Source organism: Monodelphis domestica, chromosome 6 (genome assembly GCF_027887165.1).
Source record: "Monodelphis domestica isolate mMonDom1 chromosome 6, mMonDom1.pri, whole genome shotgun sequence".
In the NCBI taxonomy this organism is placed as follows: domain Eukaryota; kingdom Metazoa; phylum Chordata; class Mammalia; order Didelphimorphia; family Didelphidae; genus Monodelphis; species Monodelphis domestica.
This window is the reverse complement of record NC_077232.1, coordinates 63,839,442-63,858,734: the sequence shown is the minus strand read 5'-3', so window position 1 is coordinate 63,858,734 and position 19,293 is coordinate 63,839,442. Positions and strand designations below refer to the sequence as shown.

At 47.1% G+C, this 19,293-nt stretch overlaps 1 protein-coding gene across 21 annotated transcripts in view; it reads right to left on the bottom strand.

Annotated features, from left to right (window-relative positions):
- Window positions 1–19,293, bottom strand: part of DENND2B (DENN domain containing 2B) — a 277,741-nt gene that overhangs the window by 1,219 nt on the left and 257,229 nt on the right. For all 21 annotated transcript variants that reach the window (XM_056802123.1, XM_056802119.1, XM_056802121.1 and 18 more), the window contains 11 exons: window positions 18,950–19,134; window positions 18,391–18,500; window positions 18,093–18,162; window positions 15,037–15,114; window positions 14,338–14,478; window positions 10,403–10,551; window positions 5,628–5,805; window positions 5,338–5,379; window positions 4,005–4,116; window positions 1,927–2,166; window positions 286–372 (listed from right to left, as the gene is read on the bottom strand). In XM_056802123.1, coding sequence (XP_056658101.1) covers window positions 286–372; window positions 1,927–2,166; window positions 4,005–4,116; window positions 5,338–5,379; window positions 5,628–5,805; window positions 10,403–10,551; window positions 14,338–14,478; window positions 15,037–15,114; window positions 18,093–18,162; window positions 18,391–18,500; window positions 18,950–19,134 — 1,392 coding nt within the window. The remainder of the gene's footprint in view (window positions 1–285; window positions 373–1,926; window positions 2,167–4,004; window positions 4,117–5,337; window positions 5,380–5,627; window positions 5,806–10,402; window positions 10,552–14,337; window positions 14,479–15,036; window positions 15,115–18,092; window positions 18,163–18,390; window positions 18,501–18,949; window positions 19,135–19,293) is intronic.

The following is a 19,293-nucleotide window of genomic DNA, read 5'->3' as shown; positions in this document are numbered from 1 at the left end:
GCCCTCTGAGTGTCCTGGAAGGAAGGAAGGTTCTGTACTGGATGTGCCTTAACTACCGCTAAGGAATTCGAATTCCCCCACCTCAAGAAGATCTGCAGGATGCTTGGGACAAGAACTAGGGTTGCCCTTAGTACGGTCGCTTCCCCATAATAAGCCCCCATGGAAGAGGGTAGCTCCCCCAGAATCACCTCTCTAGGGCAAATCAGGGCCCTCCCATCTGCCCCAATCTAAGTGGTCAGCATGAGGCGGACCCTAGGCCAGTTCTGAGGAAGGAAGCCAACTCACCCAGGCCTCGAAGAAACTTATTCATCCCACTCTGCTCAGTGTCGGGGAGTTCCTCTAAATACTGCTCCACGCGCTGCTCAAACAGGCCTAGAACGAGGAGGGGGAGGGACAGCAATCACCCCAGGGAACGGGAGGGAAGGGTGAGCCACATCCATCTGGCTGGGATCCAGATGGCTCTGATACAGAGGATTCCTGAGCCTCCACCTCTAAGATTTATAAAGTATCGTCACAGCAACCTAGTGCTATTATTATCACCATTTTACAGATGAGGAAACTGAGGCAAGCAGAGGCAAAGCGACTTGCCATGGGTGACACCACTGATAAGTATCTGAGGCAGGAGTGGAACTCAGACCTTCCTGATTCCATGCCCATTGATCTATTTATTTTTTGTCACTTTGTCACCTCGATGCCAAATAAAAAAGTAGCATCTACAAAGCATTTTAAGGTTTGCAAAACACTTTTTGACTATGATTGCTTGACAGTGATAATGATAGCACCGGCCCCCACAGGGTGGTTGTGAAGATTAAAGGGGGTCACTCATGTAAAATGCCCTGTCTATGTTAGCCATGATCTCTTTTGGTCTCCATGAAAACACTCTCAAGGCAGGTCCTCCAAGTTGCTCTTATCCCCACTTGACAGAGGTAGAAACTGAGGTTCAGAGAGATTATCTACATGTATGCATTAACTCCATGTATCTAGCATATGTGACCAGAAAAAAGATGCATAGCAGGCCCGGGGTTCAAGAGAGATGGGCAGGGGCGAGGGGCTGCAAGGGGCTCCACCAGATAGCCCAAGAATACTGGAAGGCTGGAACCCTGCCAGGGCACGGAGCAGAGAAGACTGCAATACATGTTTGCTGAAGGAAACCCAGAACCTCCCCATCTTCTCATGGAACTGGCTTTTCTTATCTGAGCCACATGGCTCCATTATACAAACATTTATCGACTTGCCCGCCATCTGCAAAGTCCTGTGCAAGGGACCAAGGACCCAGAGATACACAGAGCACAGATTCCCAGCCTCGGGAATTTGTGGTGGAATCGTGGAATATCCAAGCTGGAAGGAGCCTTAAGTGCCACTGACCGCCTGCCTCTGAACCACTGAGCGCCCAGGAATGGAAAATTCAGAACCTTCCTTCGGAAGCAATCTGCTCCATTCTGAGACAACCCCAGTGGGTGGCGTGCTTTTCCTTATATGGAGCCTGAGTGGGTCTCTGCACCCACTCCCTGTCCCTAGTCCGGCTCTCCAGAGCCAGGCAGAACAAGGCTGAAGTCGGGGTTCATTCACTGACCAGCCTGTGGCCATCAAGGGAGTGATTCCTTTCCCCTCTGCTGCTATATTCATCTTCAGCCTCCCAGTACTGAGAGCAAAGATACCGCTGTAGTCACTCGCCTGAGCTACGGCATGGCAGAGGTCCTACCAGGAGAGAATGCCTTGGTAATGGGGGCTCTGAATAGGGAAGGACCTGCTCAATGAACAACCTTCCTCCTCCCTATCGGGGGAAAATGGAAAGTCAAGGCAGCTCGACCCATGTCCAACCCCAACACCGTGGAAGTTTCAACAACACCAGCCCTGGTGAAGACATCCACCAAGGGGGTCGGAGGGTCACTGCGGTTGTCCCAGCCCCATTCATCCCCTGCTTACCCTTGGCCCGACATTTTCTCAGCTCTCTGTCCTGGATGAAGCCAGCAAACATCTGGGACTCCATGAAAACCTCCAGGAAGCGGCGGATGCTCTTAGAGGCCACAGATTTTCGGAAGGCCTCCCGCTGGAAGGCTCTTTCCCCCTTCTCATTCTGAGTTAGGAACAGAGAGTAGTGCCCAATGGTCTCCACAAAAAACCGAATAAACACCTCAGATACCAGCCCATTAAGGGTATTACACTCTAGAAGGGACAAAGAAGGAAAAAAGAAAGGAACAATTGTTGGAAGGACTCCGGGAGGACAGGCATACTAATGCATTATTGATGGAGCTGGGAATTGGTCTAACCATTTCAGAAAGTAATGTCCCCAAAGTCATTAAGTGATATATCCCAGAGGCCAAAGACAGAGAGGAAGAATCCAAATGCACAAAAAATTGTTGCAGCAGTACTTTTTGTCACAGCAAAGAACTAGGGGGGAAAAGTGAGCACTCATTAAATAGGGAATTGCTGAACAAATTATAGTATAAGAATGTTAATGCTAGGAAATAAAAAAGGGATGAATTTAGAAAAATCTGGGATGACTTTTATATGCAAATGTATTTTGTTGGACCATGTTTATTTATAATAAGGAAGTGCTTTTATTTGAGGGGGAAGGGACAGGAATAGTGATTAAAAACTAGGAAGGGGGCAGCTAGGAGACTCAGTGTATTGAGAATCAGGCTCAGAGATGGAAGGTCTTGGGTTCAAATCTAGCCTCAGACACTTCCTAGTTCTGTGACCCTGGGCACGTCACTTTACCCCAATTGCCTAGCCCTTACCACTCTTCTGCCTTGGAACCAATATACAGTATTGATTCTAAGGTAAGGGTTTAAAAAAACAAACTTGAGGAAGAAAAAGAGTATCATTGAAATACTAAAAAATATGCAGAAGAAAAGATTAGGAGGGTCCATAGACAAGCAGGGCATTACTTAATATTAAACTATCATGTTTAATATATGCTTTTAAAAAGTCATCCATACTAGAGATTCCGTTTCTTATGTTAGAATCCTCTTTTTATGTTCTTTGCCTATTGAAATATCCATGTCCATTAAATTCGTCATTTTAAATAAAAGAAAAGAAAAACATTTTAAGGAAAGGAAGGGGAAACATTTAAATCCCACCTCCTCCATAAGACCTTGTGAGAACTTTCAACCTTTTCTAGCCCTTGGTCATAATCACAAACTGCAGGATTTTGTTCCTTCATTCCTTTGCCTGCCTCTGTCTTGTCTCCACCACTGAATTACTGGCTCCCAGAGGGCAGCGTTTCTTTTGGTATTCCTCAGCCTGCCTAGTAGAGCACAGTTCTGGTTGTAGATCCTGAGTGAACATTTTCCATGAATTAAAAAGAGCACCTGGGCCCAGAGAATCGTCCATCCTAGTCCCAACACACACACACACACACACACACACACACACACACACACACACACACACACACACACGTCAAGGCCAAAGATGGGTCCTGACCTCCCAATTGGTTGAGTCCACTGAGAGTCATGTATATGATCCCTTCTCCCCACCAGAGAGGGGCAGGACCAGAATAGTTCTGTAGGTACATGTCCCATGATCAGCCAATTGCAGCCGAAGGAAGTGGTTATTGGGCCTCTCCTCACCCTTAGGTTCTGAGAGCTCACTGGAAAACGTATTTAACTCAATTCAACTCCGTTGTCAATCAGTGGAATGTTGACACAAACAACCCTGAAAGTGACTATAGGGGCAGATCTGCTTGGCTATCATCTGGGGAGATTTTCCAGGATGGTTTACATTTCTAGACATCCTCAATGAAATCATCATGCTCTTCCTCTCCTCTGAGACATCAAAGGGATCTAGGTTTGGGGTGTTCCAGCCTAGAGGGAGGGACCCAGGAAAAAGGTCTCTTCCCCTTGTGCCCAGGACTTTCTGGTTTTTCCATTAGGCATCCCTAGCTTGGCCCAAATTAGAGCATAATTGTGATGGGTAAAAGGGCCCTTCTCTACCCCCCTTGGCTATTCTCTCACCCTAATATCTACCCTGGGCTCCAGAGCGGTTAATTCCATTCTTACCATCTTCAGAGTCACTATCAGAGTCCTGGGAGATTAATTCATTCTTTCTCTCCAGAGCCTGCTCCAGAGCCGCCTGTAACTTCCTAGGCAACAGGGTGTCCTCATCATCCATCTGTAAGAATGAGGTAGGAAAAGGCTGCTTGCTGCTGGCCAGAACAGAACATTAGGACCCTCCCAGACTTGTGGGGACCAGGCCTTCCCACCTACCCTGCCTCTTCACTCTCCCACTCTGGCTTTGGAGAATCGGGAGCTGGACCCTGATGGGGCTCTAGACCTATCTTACTGGTGAAGAAACTGGATTCCAAGAGTTTAAGTGGCATGTCCAAGGTCTACTGGCGAGAGAGGAAGGGCTAGAACCTAGGCCTTCTGGCTCCTTGTCCAGAATCACGGAGCTGCCTCTTTTTTTCAGAGAATGACAACAGAAGGAAGGACTGGTGCGGAAAGGGGACTTTTAAGGGGCTTCTTTCCACTGCCAATAATGGAACCCTATATTACAGAGAATTAAAAAGTATTGAGCCAGCAAGGGGCAGCTAGGTGGCTCAGTGGATAGAGTGCCAGACCTCAAGAAAGGAGGTCCTGGGCTTAAATTAAGCCTCAGATGCGTCCTAGTTGTGTGACTTTGGACATGTTACTGAATTTAAATGGCCTCCCCCTTCTTCTGCCTTGGCAATGATACCTAGTATTGATTCCAAGACAGAAGAGAAGGATTTTTTAAAAAAGTATTGCTCCAAATCCAAGTGGTCTGCCTCTTTTTTGAAGATTGAGCTGCTGATCTGATGCATTAGGACAAGGGATCTTAAACCTTCATTTAACTGTGAATGTGGGCTATTTTTCTAACTGAATTTTGGGTAGCAAGGTGGTACTGTGGCTAGACTGCAAGGCCTGGACACAGGAAGACCTAAGTTCAAATCTAGCCTCAGATATTCATTAGCTGTGTGACCCTGGGCAAGGCACTTAACTCAGTTGGCCTCAGTTTCCTCATCTGTAAAATGAGCTGGAGAAGAAAAAGCAAACCACTTCCATATCTTTGCCAAGAAAAACCACTATGGGGTCACAAAGAGTCAGACACAATTAATCAACTAAATAACAACAAACAGAATTTTAATATAAGTGGTTTCCTTTCAATCTTGTGTGTTTTATTTTATGTATTTAAAAATATTCTTCTGAGAAGTACAGAGGTTTCACCAAATGGTTGCCCAAGGGTCCAGGATACAAAAAGAGATGAAGAAGCTCTGTGTTAAGGGAATTCTTGAAGGTTAATCCAAGCCTGTAGCCCTATAACTGGTGGGAGGATAGAGACCTCCACGCACAGACTAGCTCACATCTTGCTTACCTGCCGTATGAACCGATCAGATCCCAGATTCACCATCAGGGCCTATGGAAAAAAAAGGGAATTTTAGGGTAATTGACCAAACCACCTTCCTGAAATCTCGTACCTCCTAGAGTTTGGTGATCTACAGAAGGAGTTTTGGGTACCAATTCCAGCCCAAAGATGCCACCCTGGAAGAAGTGGGTAGAGGGAAGGGAGAATGTAAGGTCAAGCCCAAGAAGATCAGGTGCCCTCCCTTTCCTTTTCAGTCTTTCCTAGCCCTTCCACCTCCTTCCCCAACCATTGGGACTCACCTCTTCCACAGGCAGCTCCTTCAGTTTGGGGAGGGAACTGGAGAGCAGACCAACCAGAAAAGGAGTGGGACAACAGACAATGTCAATCATGGAAGCTGGGAGCACAGGGATGAAGGTGTGCTGCCAGGAGAAAGGGTAGAGCAGGGCGACCACGGCATGGGAACAGCTGGACAGGGTGCTAGAGAGAGGGAGAAAGACAGAGCACCTAAGCCTGGAGGAGATGGTGGAAGCAAGACAGGCAAGACAATAGCCCCAACCTTGGGGAAAGGGAGATAAGTACTGAGCCTCCCAAGGGCTGGGGATCTCCAAATGATACCCAACAAACTACTACTGGAATGCCAGACAAGGTAGGGCCAAGCCTCCCTATCACCTAGCATCCCCAAGAAGCCCAAAGCTGAATCATGGGCAAACTCTGTAAATTCTCTTTCTATAACAGGCATGAGTGTGTTAGTGAGCACGTATCCACACCATGGCTCCAGAGATGGCCCAGCCCAACACAAGAGTGTGGGATAATTAGAAAGGGAATGTGCAAGGCCAAATCTACAAGTGGAACAGATGCAGATTACAGCATCTTAGAAGCTCTTGGTTTTTCTGACTTCTCCCTTATCTCATTGGCCCTTCTCTATCTTCTTCAAGGGTTCATTGTCCTCCATTTTCCCTTAAGTATGGGGGGATGCTCTTTCTTCTCTCTTCTGGCAATCTCATAGCTCCCCTTCCCCCCAAGCCCTGTCCAGTGGCTGTGTTTAATGAAAAGAAATGATGGAAGTTCTCATTTGTATGTGGCCAAAGAGGAACAAGTAGATGTACACAGGTTGGGTGCATGTTCTTTGTGTAAACAAGTGAAAAAACAGTCTATGATTCACCAGCTCAAAGCATGTTGGAGCTGGAAGTGACCACAGAGATCATTCCAATCAAAACCCCCTCATTTTCAAAGAGGAAGCAGGATCAAAGAGGGGAAGAGAATGTTTCCCTGCACTGCTGACACTCTGGAGTTGCCTTGGCCTCCGTACAAGTTCTTCCAGCCCAAGCTCCGCCCTATCCAAGAGTCCTGTCTGAGGGCCTCCATGAGATGCCTGCACCCACTGTGGTCTCCTTGCCCAGGCAGCTCCAGCATAAAGAAGCTCTTGATCAGACCTGGCCTCTCCACCTCTCTTGCAGTCCCACCTTCTATCCTTTTAGAGCCCTTTGCCCTCACGAAGCCCCAAGCACTGCCCCGTGCTTGCTATATGATGGGAGCCCTGCCTGGTGATTCCTATCCACAAATTCCCAAGACCCTTCTCCTGGAAGAGATAGCTGTGGTGGTGGTACTGGGGCTCTGCTCAGGCTCCAATGGGACAAAATGGCAGATCTGTTGCTGGGCCAAGTTTTTAAGGAGCCCAGAATGTGCTAGCTGGGTCTTCTTCTACTTCTTCCTTTTTTTTTTAAACTCATACCTTCCACCTTAGTATTAATTCTAAGACAGGAAAAGTGCAAGGGGTAGGCAGTTGGCGTTAACTGACTTGCCCAGGGTCATGCAGCTAGGAAGCATCTGAGCCTAGATTTGAATCCAGGTCCCCCCAACTCCAGACCTTATTCAGATTTCCAGGTCATTTCATTAAATAATTCAATTAAACGAATATCTATCATCTACTATACATAAGGCAATGTGTTATGTGAAATCTTAGTTCTTTTTCTAACCCATATAGATGGGAAAAATCTATTTAAAACACTGAGATTTTTCTAGGCCTCTCTGGGATGTTTCTATATTCCACAAAGTCAAGACCCCCTCTCTCTTCCCCATCTCCCAGGCAATAGAAGCTTCCTCAAGAGCCAAGATTTGGAGAAGAAAAGAAGTCTTTTGTGATCCCGAATATCAATATGATCCAGACCCTGTGGGGGCAGCTGGTGTCCAGTCATACCCCAATCCTACATACTCTGTACTGCCTGCCCCTTAGCCTTGGCACAGAGCAGAATCTGTGAGCATGAAGAAGTCCCAGCCTTGGAATGTGTTCACACCCGCAGCCTGAAGCCATGGGCAGAAACAATGGCCACATTCACAGTGTAGGATATGATACTAAGTTGGGGAGGGGGTAGGAGGGACACAGATGCTGGGCAGAGACGGAAAAGCCACAGAACATTTAGGTTGAGTTTTTCAGGAGGACAAAATGATGCCTGGACCAAAGCCACCAACCCAAGATAAAGCTGGACACCTGTTTCACAGGGCTCTTATGTGACCCAACAGAGAGAACTGGGTCCCTCCCAATTTTCTATCTCCTGAAAATACGCTACGCTTATCAACTAGACCTTGATCCAAGTCAAAGCTAAAAAATATTCAAAGGCACAGCCAGGGTCAAAATTCCCTAGGGCACATCACTAGCGACACGTCCCTCTGGACTGGCATCTTTCCATTAATGCCCACTCATTGCCAGGCTACACTCAGAATGGGTACAACCCCAATGCTGGGCAGCTACCAACTTTAACGGACCTACGTAGGCTCTATAAGATAAGATGTCTTTAAGAGTATGAGAAGTATTGAGGTTTTGAAATAGGGGAAACTTCTTATTAGTTTTGGAAATCTCTTCATTTCATATCCCCTAGAAGTTGTCTTGATTCTCCTCTTCTTGGGGCATAGAATGGAGGTGAGAGAAGAGGCACAGGCCTCTCACTATTAAATTCCACCAACTGATTAAGTGCCTACTATGTGCAAAGACCCTTTGTTAGACAATGAATAAAAATGATACATGTGTATAAATATATATATGTGCATGCATATAAAATATATATGTGGTATGCATAAATATAAAATATGCATATTCTCTGCATATATAGTATATCCTACTTTCAAGTAATTTATAACTGAAAAGGAAGGAAAGACATTCCATTTATCAGGAACAAATAAAATGTGACTATGACTTTCTAAAGACATTACAAGACCAGTGAATGAGGATGATAGAAGCATCATATATTTCTATTTCAGCAAAGCATCTGACAAAGTCTCTTAGGCTATCCTCATGACCAAAATGGAGTATTGTGGGCTAAATGATTGCCATCTTAGGTAGAGCTTTTAAATGTCTTGGTTCAAAGAGCAAAATCATTAATTGAGTTGATATAAATTTAGAGGGAAGTCTCCAATCATGTACCCCCAAAGCTATGTACCTGGACCACTGGTGGTAGAGTGAAAAAAGACCTAGAGGCAGGGGTGGCAGATGTGGGGTTTGAATCCTGCCTCACCACCTACTAGCTATGTGACCATAGGCAAGTGACTCTGCCATCTGAGTACCTGGATTTTTTCCCTGTCAAATGGGAATAATACTACCATCAGTGCCTATCTTAAGGTCTGTTTGTACATAGAAGAATTTTGAAAACCACAAAAAACTTATATAAATGTCAGATACCATCATCAATTTTTATCACTGAATTGGACAAAAGCTTAGATAGCATAATTAACAAATTTGGATATGATACAAAACAGAGAAGAATTAATTACTAAGCTTAGGAACAGAATCAGGATCCACAAAGATCTCCAAAGGCTAGATAAATTATTAGGCTACATCAAATAAGATTAACTTATACAGATTTAAACTTTGTGACTGAAAAATGACTTAACCACAACTTAATAGTATCCAGAAAGGGAGAGTGATAGCATTGGGGAATCCTGCCCTGGTCAGACTTCCTCTGGAGTATTGTGTCCAGTTCTGGCCACTACATATTGGGGAAGCTAATGAGAAAATGGGCTGTATTCAGACAAGGATGACCAAGATGATAGAGTCTCAAGGTCACACATTATGCGTGAAATCTTTGACCGAAGAAAATGGAAGCATTTAGCTTGGGGAAAAGACAATTCAGGAGAAACGTGATAATTGTCTTGAATCAGAGAAAAACCAGCCACAAGTCTGTGGGAATAGTCCATGTGAAAGGTGGTGAGACCATCCCTGGGATGTTGGCTCTATGACTGGAGAGAAGGACGCATATATGGAAGATGTGACGGTAGCATTTGGCAACAGATTAGATTTGTGGGGGGAGTGTGAGTGAGGAATTAAAAATGATAAAGAACATGATGACTGGTCCCTCTGACAGTAAGGAAATTTGGGAAAAGAAGAAGATCTGGGGAGAAAAAATAATGAATTCTTTTTCGGACATGTGGAGTTTGAGATGTCAATGAGACATTACGATTCACATTATGCCAACAGGCAAATCAAGAATAGAGGTTAGGAGACAGATTAGGGCTGGATACGGAGAATTATCTGCATAGAAATGAGCTGACAAAGAAAGATAAAAGGCCCCAAGATGCAGCCTTTGGGACATCCGCTCCGAGCAAGCGAGCAGGACCTGGATGAAGAGACTGAGTGATCAGACAGGAAGGAGAACCAGGGGAGAGCAGTGTCACTTGGAATGCTTTCAGGAGAGTTTGGGTTCGTATGCTGGTAAATGTAGAAGCAGTTGTTGCTCAGGATTGTGTGCAACTAAGTAGACTCTTGTGTTTCCTCCAAATCTGAGCTTCTGTGATTTTAATTCTAAGAAATATTAACTGGACACAACTAAACCTTAATGAGCCCAACTCCTTAATAATTTCTTCACCTTTAGGACCTTGTGCATGTAGCTCTAAGCCGTTCACAATTGCAAGGCCAGCCTAGTCATTGTCAAACACTAAATGTGGACGTTCACATGATGCTCCAGCAATGGGACTCAGGGTCATGAGGAGGAACATCTCCAAGGATGGCAAATGGGAAAACCAGCAAGTTTGCTTTTCTGTCCCTCCCTCCCCCCAGACCCCCATCACTTCTACCTGACCCTACCTGAGCTTGTCGGCAACGAAGATGACACGCCGCTCCAGTAACAATGAGGCAAATATACGGATGAGTTGGCGAACGCTGAGGCAGGTGAACAGACACTCAAAGTCTACATGCTCCAAGCGCGAGTCCATAGGGCGCCGCAGCTCCAGTACCTACAAGGGAGCCACACGGGGGGAGAGGGTGAGCCGTGTGGATGTGGGACAAGGGATGTAGGGTGGCTCCTTTTCAGACTTCAATCTGCCCCAATCCCTTTATCTGGAACCAGCTCCAGGCACTTCCCTTCTCTTTAGATGTCACACACACACACACACACACACACACACACACACACACACACACACACACACACACACGAGTCACAAAGAAATACTTTAGCCTTTTCTCTTAACCAAGCTTTAAGGAGGGGAAGATGGAGAAAAGGAGAGAAGAAAGAATGGAAAGAAAGAAGAATGAGCTTTTGGAAGCAGGGAAGGGAAGAGGAAAAGATTATCCCAGTGGATCCCACTCTCAGAGACAGGAGAAGCATTAGACCTACAACTGGACCTGCCAGTAAGGAGGTTTGAGTCCAGCCTCCTCATTCATGGAGTAGGAGAGGCATGAAGGAATTTAAGAATTTGTTCCAAAACTCCGATAGCCTGCTGCAGCAAATGTCTGATCATTATCTCCAAAGTCCCAGGCAGATCAAGAAGGATTCTGCTCCTGCCTTGATCAGCCTTTATAATCTAGGAAAGATATCAGTTTGAAATACTAGAGATGGTGTCATCTATCTTTCTGCCTGTAGGTGGGGGCCACAGCTAACAATTCCAGGCATCTTCTATTTTTAATCTTCAGGAAAGGTCATTTTTACTCCCTCTAAACCAATGCCTCTCACCCTTTTAAAATATGAAGTTCTTGCTTTAGCAAGGAGTGCCTGCCATCCTCACCTTAATCGTTGGAGACAGAGAGAAGGCCATCCTGTCAGAGTAATAGTATGGAGGATGACAGAAAAGACCAAGGGGAAAAATGAATTTCTTTATGACCCTATTGCCAGGAAGAGACTGAAGGAAGGATGCTATAGACAAGGGCACTGGCATTCTTCCAGAGCATGCTCACCAAGCTGATGAGAATACTTCTCTCTGTAGCTCTAACCAAGATCTGTGCTATTACCCAAGGGGCATTCCCTGTTCCTCATTAGCAAGCCTTCTCTAAAAAGGTAGTAGAGGATTTATTATAGGCACGAGGGGTTTGAAATCATAGGAATCAGGTCCCTGTGCTGGGGACTCCACCTTTCACAAAAGCTACTCTCAGGGTCCAGAAAGGCACTGGCATCTATCTGCTATTTAGACTCCTGTAGCCTGTGAGAGTTCAGCAAAGGGAAATAATAAATAACACCTTGAGTTGTGAAGTACTCCAAAGCCTCCTTAATGAAATCCATGGGACGCAAAAGAGAACAGACTATCACATGGGGGAAAAATGATTTCAGGTGATCTGTGATAGAAAAGTGGGGCTTCTCTCCTGGGGTGCAAACTGCAATCATCCTACCTGATTCTTATTCAGCACTAAACACATTGCCTGGCACATAAGAGGAACCTGAGAAATGTTTGATGACTTGACTTCTTGTCTATGACCTCCCATCAATTTCCCACATTGATCTATCCGAAGTGGTGGAGGCCTCTAAGTCTTTTAGCATGGGTGGCAAGGGTGCACTCAGACTGTCCCTCTGTTACCTGCCATCCCCAGCTAAATGACTGGCACGTACCCCCAACCTTCTCTCCATCACTTTTTGGGTAATCATCAATTTCAGGTCTTTGGAAAGTGTAAGAGCCCATGATTTTCATGCAGATCACTTCAGTCACACAAGTGATTACAAGGTGTAGAATTCCCCCTGCATTTATTGCATATTGATTTTTTAAAAAAAAAGTTTCTGACGTGGTAGAACAAAATGTAGCCTTAACGGTTCTCTCCTAACATCGTCTTCCATGCATGTATTAAGACTACACAAGACACTTTGACAGACAAAACCGCAGGCATAGCCATCTGGAGCTCTTAACAAATACAAGCTGTTCACACACATACAATTTTTAAAAAAATACCAGTATCCCTCTTGGCTATTGTATATGGCTACAAATCATGGCACACCACAATCTGGAAAAAAAACAAGTGGATAAAAAGCCACTAGGACACCCAGTTAGCTGAATGGAAGGAAACTCTGAAATGATCAAGAAAGGCACAAACCATGCAGATAGAGATCTCTTCCAGAGGCATTTGCCATTCTCACTCGATTCCATTTGATAAAAATGACTAAGCACTTAACTATGTCTAATAATGAACTGGGGATAATGACAAAAAATGACAAGAGTCCTTGTCCTCACGAAGTGTACCTTCTTCTTGGGGAGAACCATGAGAGAGTGTTCTGTGCAGCATCAGAGGGAAAAGGATTCCTTATAAGTTGTAAGATCCTAAGTCTCTTATTTGTGGGATGATAATGTGGATTAAATCCAATTCCAAAACAACTTAAGAGTTCCTCTCTTAAGGAGATAGATGCCAAAGAAATCTAAGAGAAGTCCCAAATGGAGGACTATGTCTATTGTCCAAAATACGATCTTCAGTTGGATGGGCAGAACGCTGAGTTAGTCTATAGCAGATGGGCAATGAGGGATGGACCTGGAATTGAACCAAAGGACAAGAATAGGCCAGATCACATTTGGGAAAGCAGACAACAGTTTTCAATGGTCCCAAACTGCTGGCTACCTATTTCTTGAACACGAATATTCTTCTGGGGATGCCATATGGCTATAAACCCTTGGAACCTCATGAGAAATTAAAATGATACTAAAGACTGATGAAAAGACACATGGTAAGTGTAGGTAAGTTGTAGCATGTCACCAATAATAGTCTCTACATGAGAATATGATATATGTATAATTGACAATCTGTTACCCTAAAAACTACATTTCCCAGGAGCCCACTGACTTCCTGTCATTATGTGCTTCCTGTAAACAGAGGATATTAGGCAGTGGGATGGAGGGTCCAGGCCTCTTTGGCTTCCTGTCACAAGCATGGAGGTGGTGGTAAGCACGTGCCATGGGCACATGGTTTTTTATTTTGTATCCCTTTTGTTCCTTTATTTCTAATGATCATTAATAACTCTTTTAAAATATAATTTTTATTATAGCATATTAATTTTAATTTTTAAATATGGGGACAGCTAGGTGGCTCAGCAGATAGATAGCCAGGCCTGGAGTCAGGAGGGCCTGGTTCAAATCTGGCCTAAGATGCTTCCTAGCTATGTGACCCTGTGCAAGTCACTTAATCCCATTCGCCTACCCCTTGCCTTTATGTTTTAGAGTCGTTACTAAGATAGGGTTAAAAAAAAAGAAAGACAATGTGTTATAAAACTCTTCATTAATCACACACATGACTAGAAGAGGTCAGTTGATCACATATTGAGAATGCACAAGATGACCTAATGTAGGGGGGCCACTCACAAGGCAGGATGGCTGTGGTGGTCTGGGGGGATCCCAGGAGCATGCTCCCCTGTTTGCACGTTCTTGTGTTTGGCTATCATTTGTCCCTTCATGGCCAAGGTGCCCAGGGGTCCTGGCAGTAGCTGGTGTGGCTGCTTCTAGGCCTCGCTGCTGCCCATCTATCTGATCAGCACTTCCTGAGACCACCTCCATCCCATGGGGGATGCAGGAAAGGGCTAAGAGAGCATAATGGCCACAGAGTCACTGACCTAGAGCCCTGATGGAAGCTGGCACTCAGGGCTTCACTCGAAGCAGGATAGCTCCCAACACCATTTTCCTTTATTATAAAGGAATTCAGCACCCGTGACTTGCACAGAATCACAGGGAAGGGGAGATGCTCCCAGATTTAGACACGACGGATGCTCGGTAGCAACTCCATGGCTTTAGCACAAGGATCAAGGGGTCAGTTAGAGCATGAGGGCTGGCTCATACCTCATTTCCTGCACCAGGCAGGAATGTCTTCACTTTGATGGTCTTTCCTGGAGCAGGGAAGGGTGACTCCATGAGACTTCTCATGAAGGGGTACACCAGGGCGGCCGAGATCCCCCGACGTCGCTCCACCTCGTCAAGGATCTGCCCCGACCATCCAAGGAAAGAGAATCACTTCATGGCAGTGTCTCCTACCCTCCTCTGGGGGCATGGAAGGGCTGGGCGGGGCTGGGTAGCCAGATATACTCCCAGGGCGACGGTTTCCTTGACGACTAGAGTCTAGATGCTCCTTTGCCCAGGTGTGTGTGGATGGGACTCCCACTCCCCACCCGTGACCACTCATCAATCAGCACAACACTGTGTTTCTCTTCCACTCTCCAGTGTTCTCACTGTCTATGAAGAGCTACCATTTATTTGCATGCCACGTTCAGGTTTTAAAAAGTGCTTAATGTCTACATGGTCATTTGATCCTAACAATTTTGGGAGAGAAGTGGTACAATGATCCGTAACTCCATTTTACAGATGAGAAAACTGAAGCTCTTGAGCCCATGGTTCCCACATCTCCTAAATGGCAGGTCTGGAGTGGAATCCAGGTTCCAGGAAGGACCTGACACTTAACAGTCTTTCCTCTAATCCCGGGCTGACTTTCTAAGCAAGGATCTGGAGGGGCTCCCTGACTCTGCCCTGGGGATCCCATCTTACCTTGGAAAACAGGCCAAAGCAGCCAAGGCGGCTGATGACACAGTACACCTCGGGGAGCCGAGGCCCTTTCCCACTCGGCTGAGATGTGAAGAATCGGCAGAGAAAACCAGGCGGAGACAGAGAAGGAGCAGGTGGTTACTGTCTAGGTTCATTCCCACAGACCCCAGGACACGGGGGTTCCCATTCCCTTTCCTGCCTCCCAGGGACCAGTAGAGACACATTTCCCAATTCTTCTCCCACTCCCAGAGGTTAGTCCAGGACTAACAGGGCCCCACAGGGGAGGGCCTGGAGTCCAAAAATGTTCTTATATTCTTATTTGAATGATTCGAGCCCCCCCAAAACCTCTGGGTGATCCCCTTTTCAACTGCCCTCTCTGCCACAGCTCCAGACACCCCCCTCGCCCCCAAAATGCAAACCCACAGTCCTCTCCAGGATCAACATCAAGGCGAGAGGACCAGGTCCTCATTAGAAGTGGGGGGCTCACACTCTCTCCTGCCCTATGTCTGTGGGCTGAAGACAGTGGTAGGGGTAAGAGGGTCTCAGGCCACACTCACTGATCAGGCAACCTGCCCAAAAGGGGAAGCAACCTGGGTCCCCCCATCCAGTCACTCTACCTGCTATTGGGGTGGGGGGGATGGAGGGAGACCCAACGAGGCAGAAGAGTAGGGAAAGAAGGGCAGCTGGGTAGCTCAGTGGATTGAGAGCCAGGCTTGAATCCTGGGTTCAAATCTGTCCTCAGACACTTCCTAGCTGTGTGACCCTGGGCAAGTCACTTAACCCCCATCACCTAGCCATTACCATTCTTCTGCCTTAGAACCAATACACAGTATTGATTACAAGACAGAAGGTAAAGGTTTTTTTTAAAAAAAAAAGAATAGTGGGGAAAGGCAGAGAGCACAGATGATAAGGCACAAACAAAAAAGGATGCAGTAGGAAAGGGGAGCTGAGTGAGAGAGAAGAGTTGAGTGAGAAGTCTGCTCGGACATCCCATCCACCCCCCTCCCCACTCAGTAGAGAAGACCCTGCAGAAGCTCCCTGGTGATCCCATCTGTCTTGCCCAGACCCAGGTGCTCAAGAGATACCTGGGGATCTACAGGCAGACTTGGGGGGCAGGGGGAGGAGCGGCAGGTACAGACCCCTCCTCCAAGGGGCTCCAGGGCTTGCCCTGGCTGCTAAGCAAATGCAGATGGGGCTATTTCAGGATTCAGACCTGCTGGCCACACGTCACAGCTCCAGAAAGAGGGTGGAATCCTTTTTTTTTTGTCCATATTAGGCATCAAACTAACTCCTTTCTCTTGCTACTCCCCCCACTTTCTCTTCACACCCCCCCCAAAAGCCCCAAGTGATTAAATCAAGTATGTGGGATTTGGGTTAAAATCATTGTGTCCAATCTGCAGGAATGCCGATCTGGTGCCAGCCCCCTTGGCTCGAGCCCAGGCTGGGCCGTCTCTGTGCAGGCCAGCACAAACACGCTGCTCCCTCCCAGGGCAGCTGTGAGTCCAGGAACACTGGAGCCCTGAAGAGCTTGGAGAATGCTCCCCAGACCCCCAGGGAGGCTGTGAGCCCCGGCCATCCTCATTCGTCCCCCACCTCAAACCGGCATCTCCCATCAGGTCCTCAGTCCAGTGCGTTTCTCAGCCAGCTCCCCATCCGACGACCCTATCCTCAGCCTAGTCTAGGTTCCCCCTGCCCAGCCTCTGACTCGGTGGTACTTCCTGGCTCCCCAGCCTGCCATAAGCCAAGGTCTCTCTCCCACCGGGGCTCGGGGAGCTACAGAACATCTGTGATAAAACCTAAGCTTCTTGAGGGCACGGCCTGATGCCTCTTTGTCTTCCTAGCTCCAGGCTTGTTGACTGCTTGACAGACCAAGTCAAGGGTATCCTTGCTGGCCAATCTAGGATTCCCTGTACGTTATTAAAATAACACAAAGTGGTCTGCCCTAAATAAGCCAGCTCCTTCCGTCCAGGTGCCCCTCAATAAGGCAGAATAAGAGCTAACGGGGGCTGGTTTTTCTCTCTCTCAATTGGCCTTCAATCCTTCCCCGAGGGAGGCAAGGTCTCTCTCCCCAAGTTCTCACTCTGCTCACAGTCCCACTGGCCACCAATGAGGAAACAACCCAAACCAGCATGAGCCAAGGCAGCAGGAAGGGGAAGCCTGGATGCCATAGAAAGTCTGCCTCGGCCAACCTGGTTACATGCGCCATTGCTAAGATGATGTCCTGACCCACCAGAGAGCCCAACCCCGAGCTCCGAGGCCAGACCAGGCCAAGGCTGCCTAGGCAAGAGTCAAGAGATCAAACACCTGGCAGAAAGGAGGGGAGAGGGAACTAGAAAAAAAATCTAAAAGTTAGTAGGAAAGCTGGTCACAGAGTCAGTTACCCTCAGGCCTGGGGCTTTTAAGATTGATATTCAATAACTCAAGTATTATAAGATTTATTAAAATAAAAAAACTAGAATGAAACCCGCCTAACTCGACTGCGAGGAAGAAGAGAAAGCCAGAGAGAGGATTCAGAGCAAACTTAAATACCATCTCATAAACGCCAGGATGCAAGAAAAGGGTAAAGAATTCTAGGTAATACAGAAAGGAATTTTGGGTAATGTCGTTTTTAGGGGTTCAAGAATTTCCAACTATACAGGCCTCAATCAGGATGGCTATAGACCTTGGGGCCCTACCAGAGATCTTTCCTCCATTAGTTCCTGAGTCCAGCAGTCTGAATGCCCCGCTCCCAAAGGGGTCACAGACAGGCTTATGAGCTAGGAGTGCTCCAAACCATTTGGGGGCCAGAGTCAAGGTGAATGACTGAGAGGAGGAAACATAAAAGGCCATACGTAGGCTATCTTCCTAAGAGCACTCTGGACTATGTTCCCCGTCTCCTTCCAATGGCCACCCACTGTCTATTCCATCTTGCACCAAGGGAAGTCCCAGAAAGATAGGGCACTCCTCTGGGAGGCTGGGAACAATCCCATCCCTACCTCTTCAGACCTTGGAATCGGGCCCTCCTTTCTCCCAAACCCTATGCTCTCTACCAACAAGACCAATCAAGAGGCCTTACTCACCAGTAACCGCCTGCAGTAGCCAAACCGGCGGCTGCCATCTTCTCCCGTGAGCATGAAAGAGAAGGTTTCACTGGAATAGAGAGACTCATTGTGGGATGGGTCAGAGGGCTGGGCCAAGAAGCTGCCATTCTCTCCACCTAGCTCTCAGGCTCAGTCTCTGGGCATGGGGGTGATGCCCCAGGAAGGGAGCTACATGGGGCCCCTATCCACCACCTACTGGTGTTACTAAGGAGCCCTGAAGGGAAACTCCAATGCCAGCGACCATTTTCTTTAGCCAAATCGGTGACTTCAGGCTTACCTGCTATAATCAGAAACAGGAAACCAATCCTTGGCATCAGGGAAGCAGAACTGGGGGATGGCTTTGAGCCTCTCCTCGGCCTCCCGCATCTGCTTGGTGGGTCTGTCCAGCTGGGAGGACCAGATGAAAAGAGGAGCCATGATATTATGTTGAGCCACTTGTACGGGGCAGAATTGGGGGTGGTGAGTGGGGGGAAGGAGGGGGGAGGCCTAGGTGCCCTCCTGATAGCTGGCATGGTTCTAAGCTCTATGGAGAATCTGTTGCCGTGTCTCCTCCTCCCGGATGACTGAACCAGTCAGGTCTGCAGACCCCTATGTGTAAACATCTCCCATGAAAACACTGGATGAGAAGAGACCAGCCCAGGCTTGGAAAGTCTACTGTCTGGGTTGTTTTAAGATGCCTCCAGCTTCATAAACAATACTGCACAGGTATCAGGGCTGCCATCATCTCAAGAATAGACCTGATCTTCAAGACTGAAGGTCCTTCTTTCCCCAGCTCAACCCAGATGTGGTTCCTGGAGGGCAGAGAACCGGGCTGGCCTCGGCTAGGGATGCCTCACCTTGGGGAACTGGTAGGAGACCTCAGGGAGGTAGGTGTTTCTGGATGGCTTCTTCTTCAGAGACACCACCACAAAGTACTCAAAGAGCTCTCGCTCCTGCCATTCAATCAATTCTAGCTCTAGAGTCCGGTAGCTGGGTGCCCGCTTCAACATGGACTGAATGTGGACCAGGCGCTGGGTGTGAGCTGGAAGATGGCAAGCAATACACAGGTCAGAGTTGGGGCACAGACAGCCCTGACATCTAAGGGTCCTAAATGTAGTCCAGACTGTTGAAGTGAGAAAGGGGATGGGGAAGCAAGGTTAGGGCTGAGCTGTACCCCCAAACCTTGTTCTACCTGAGATGC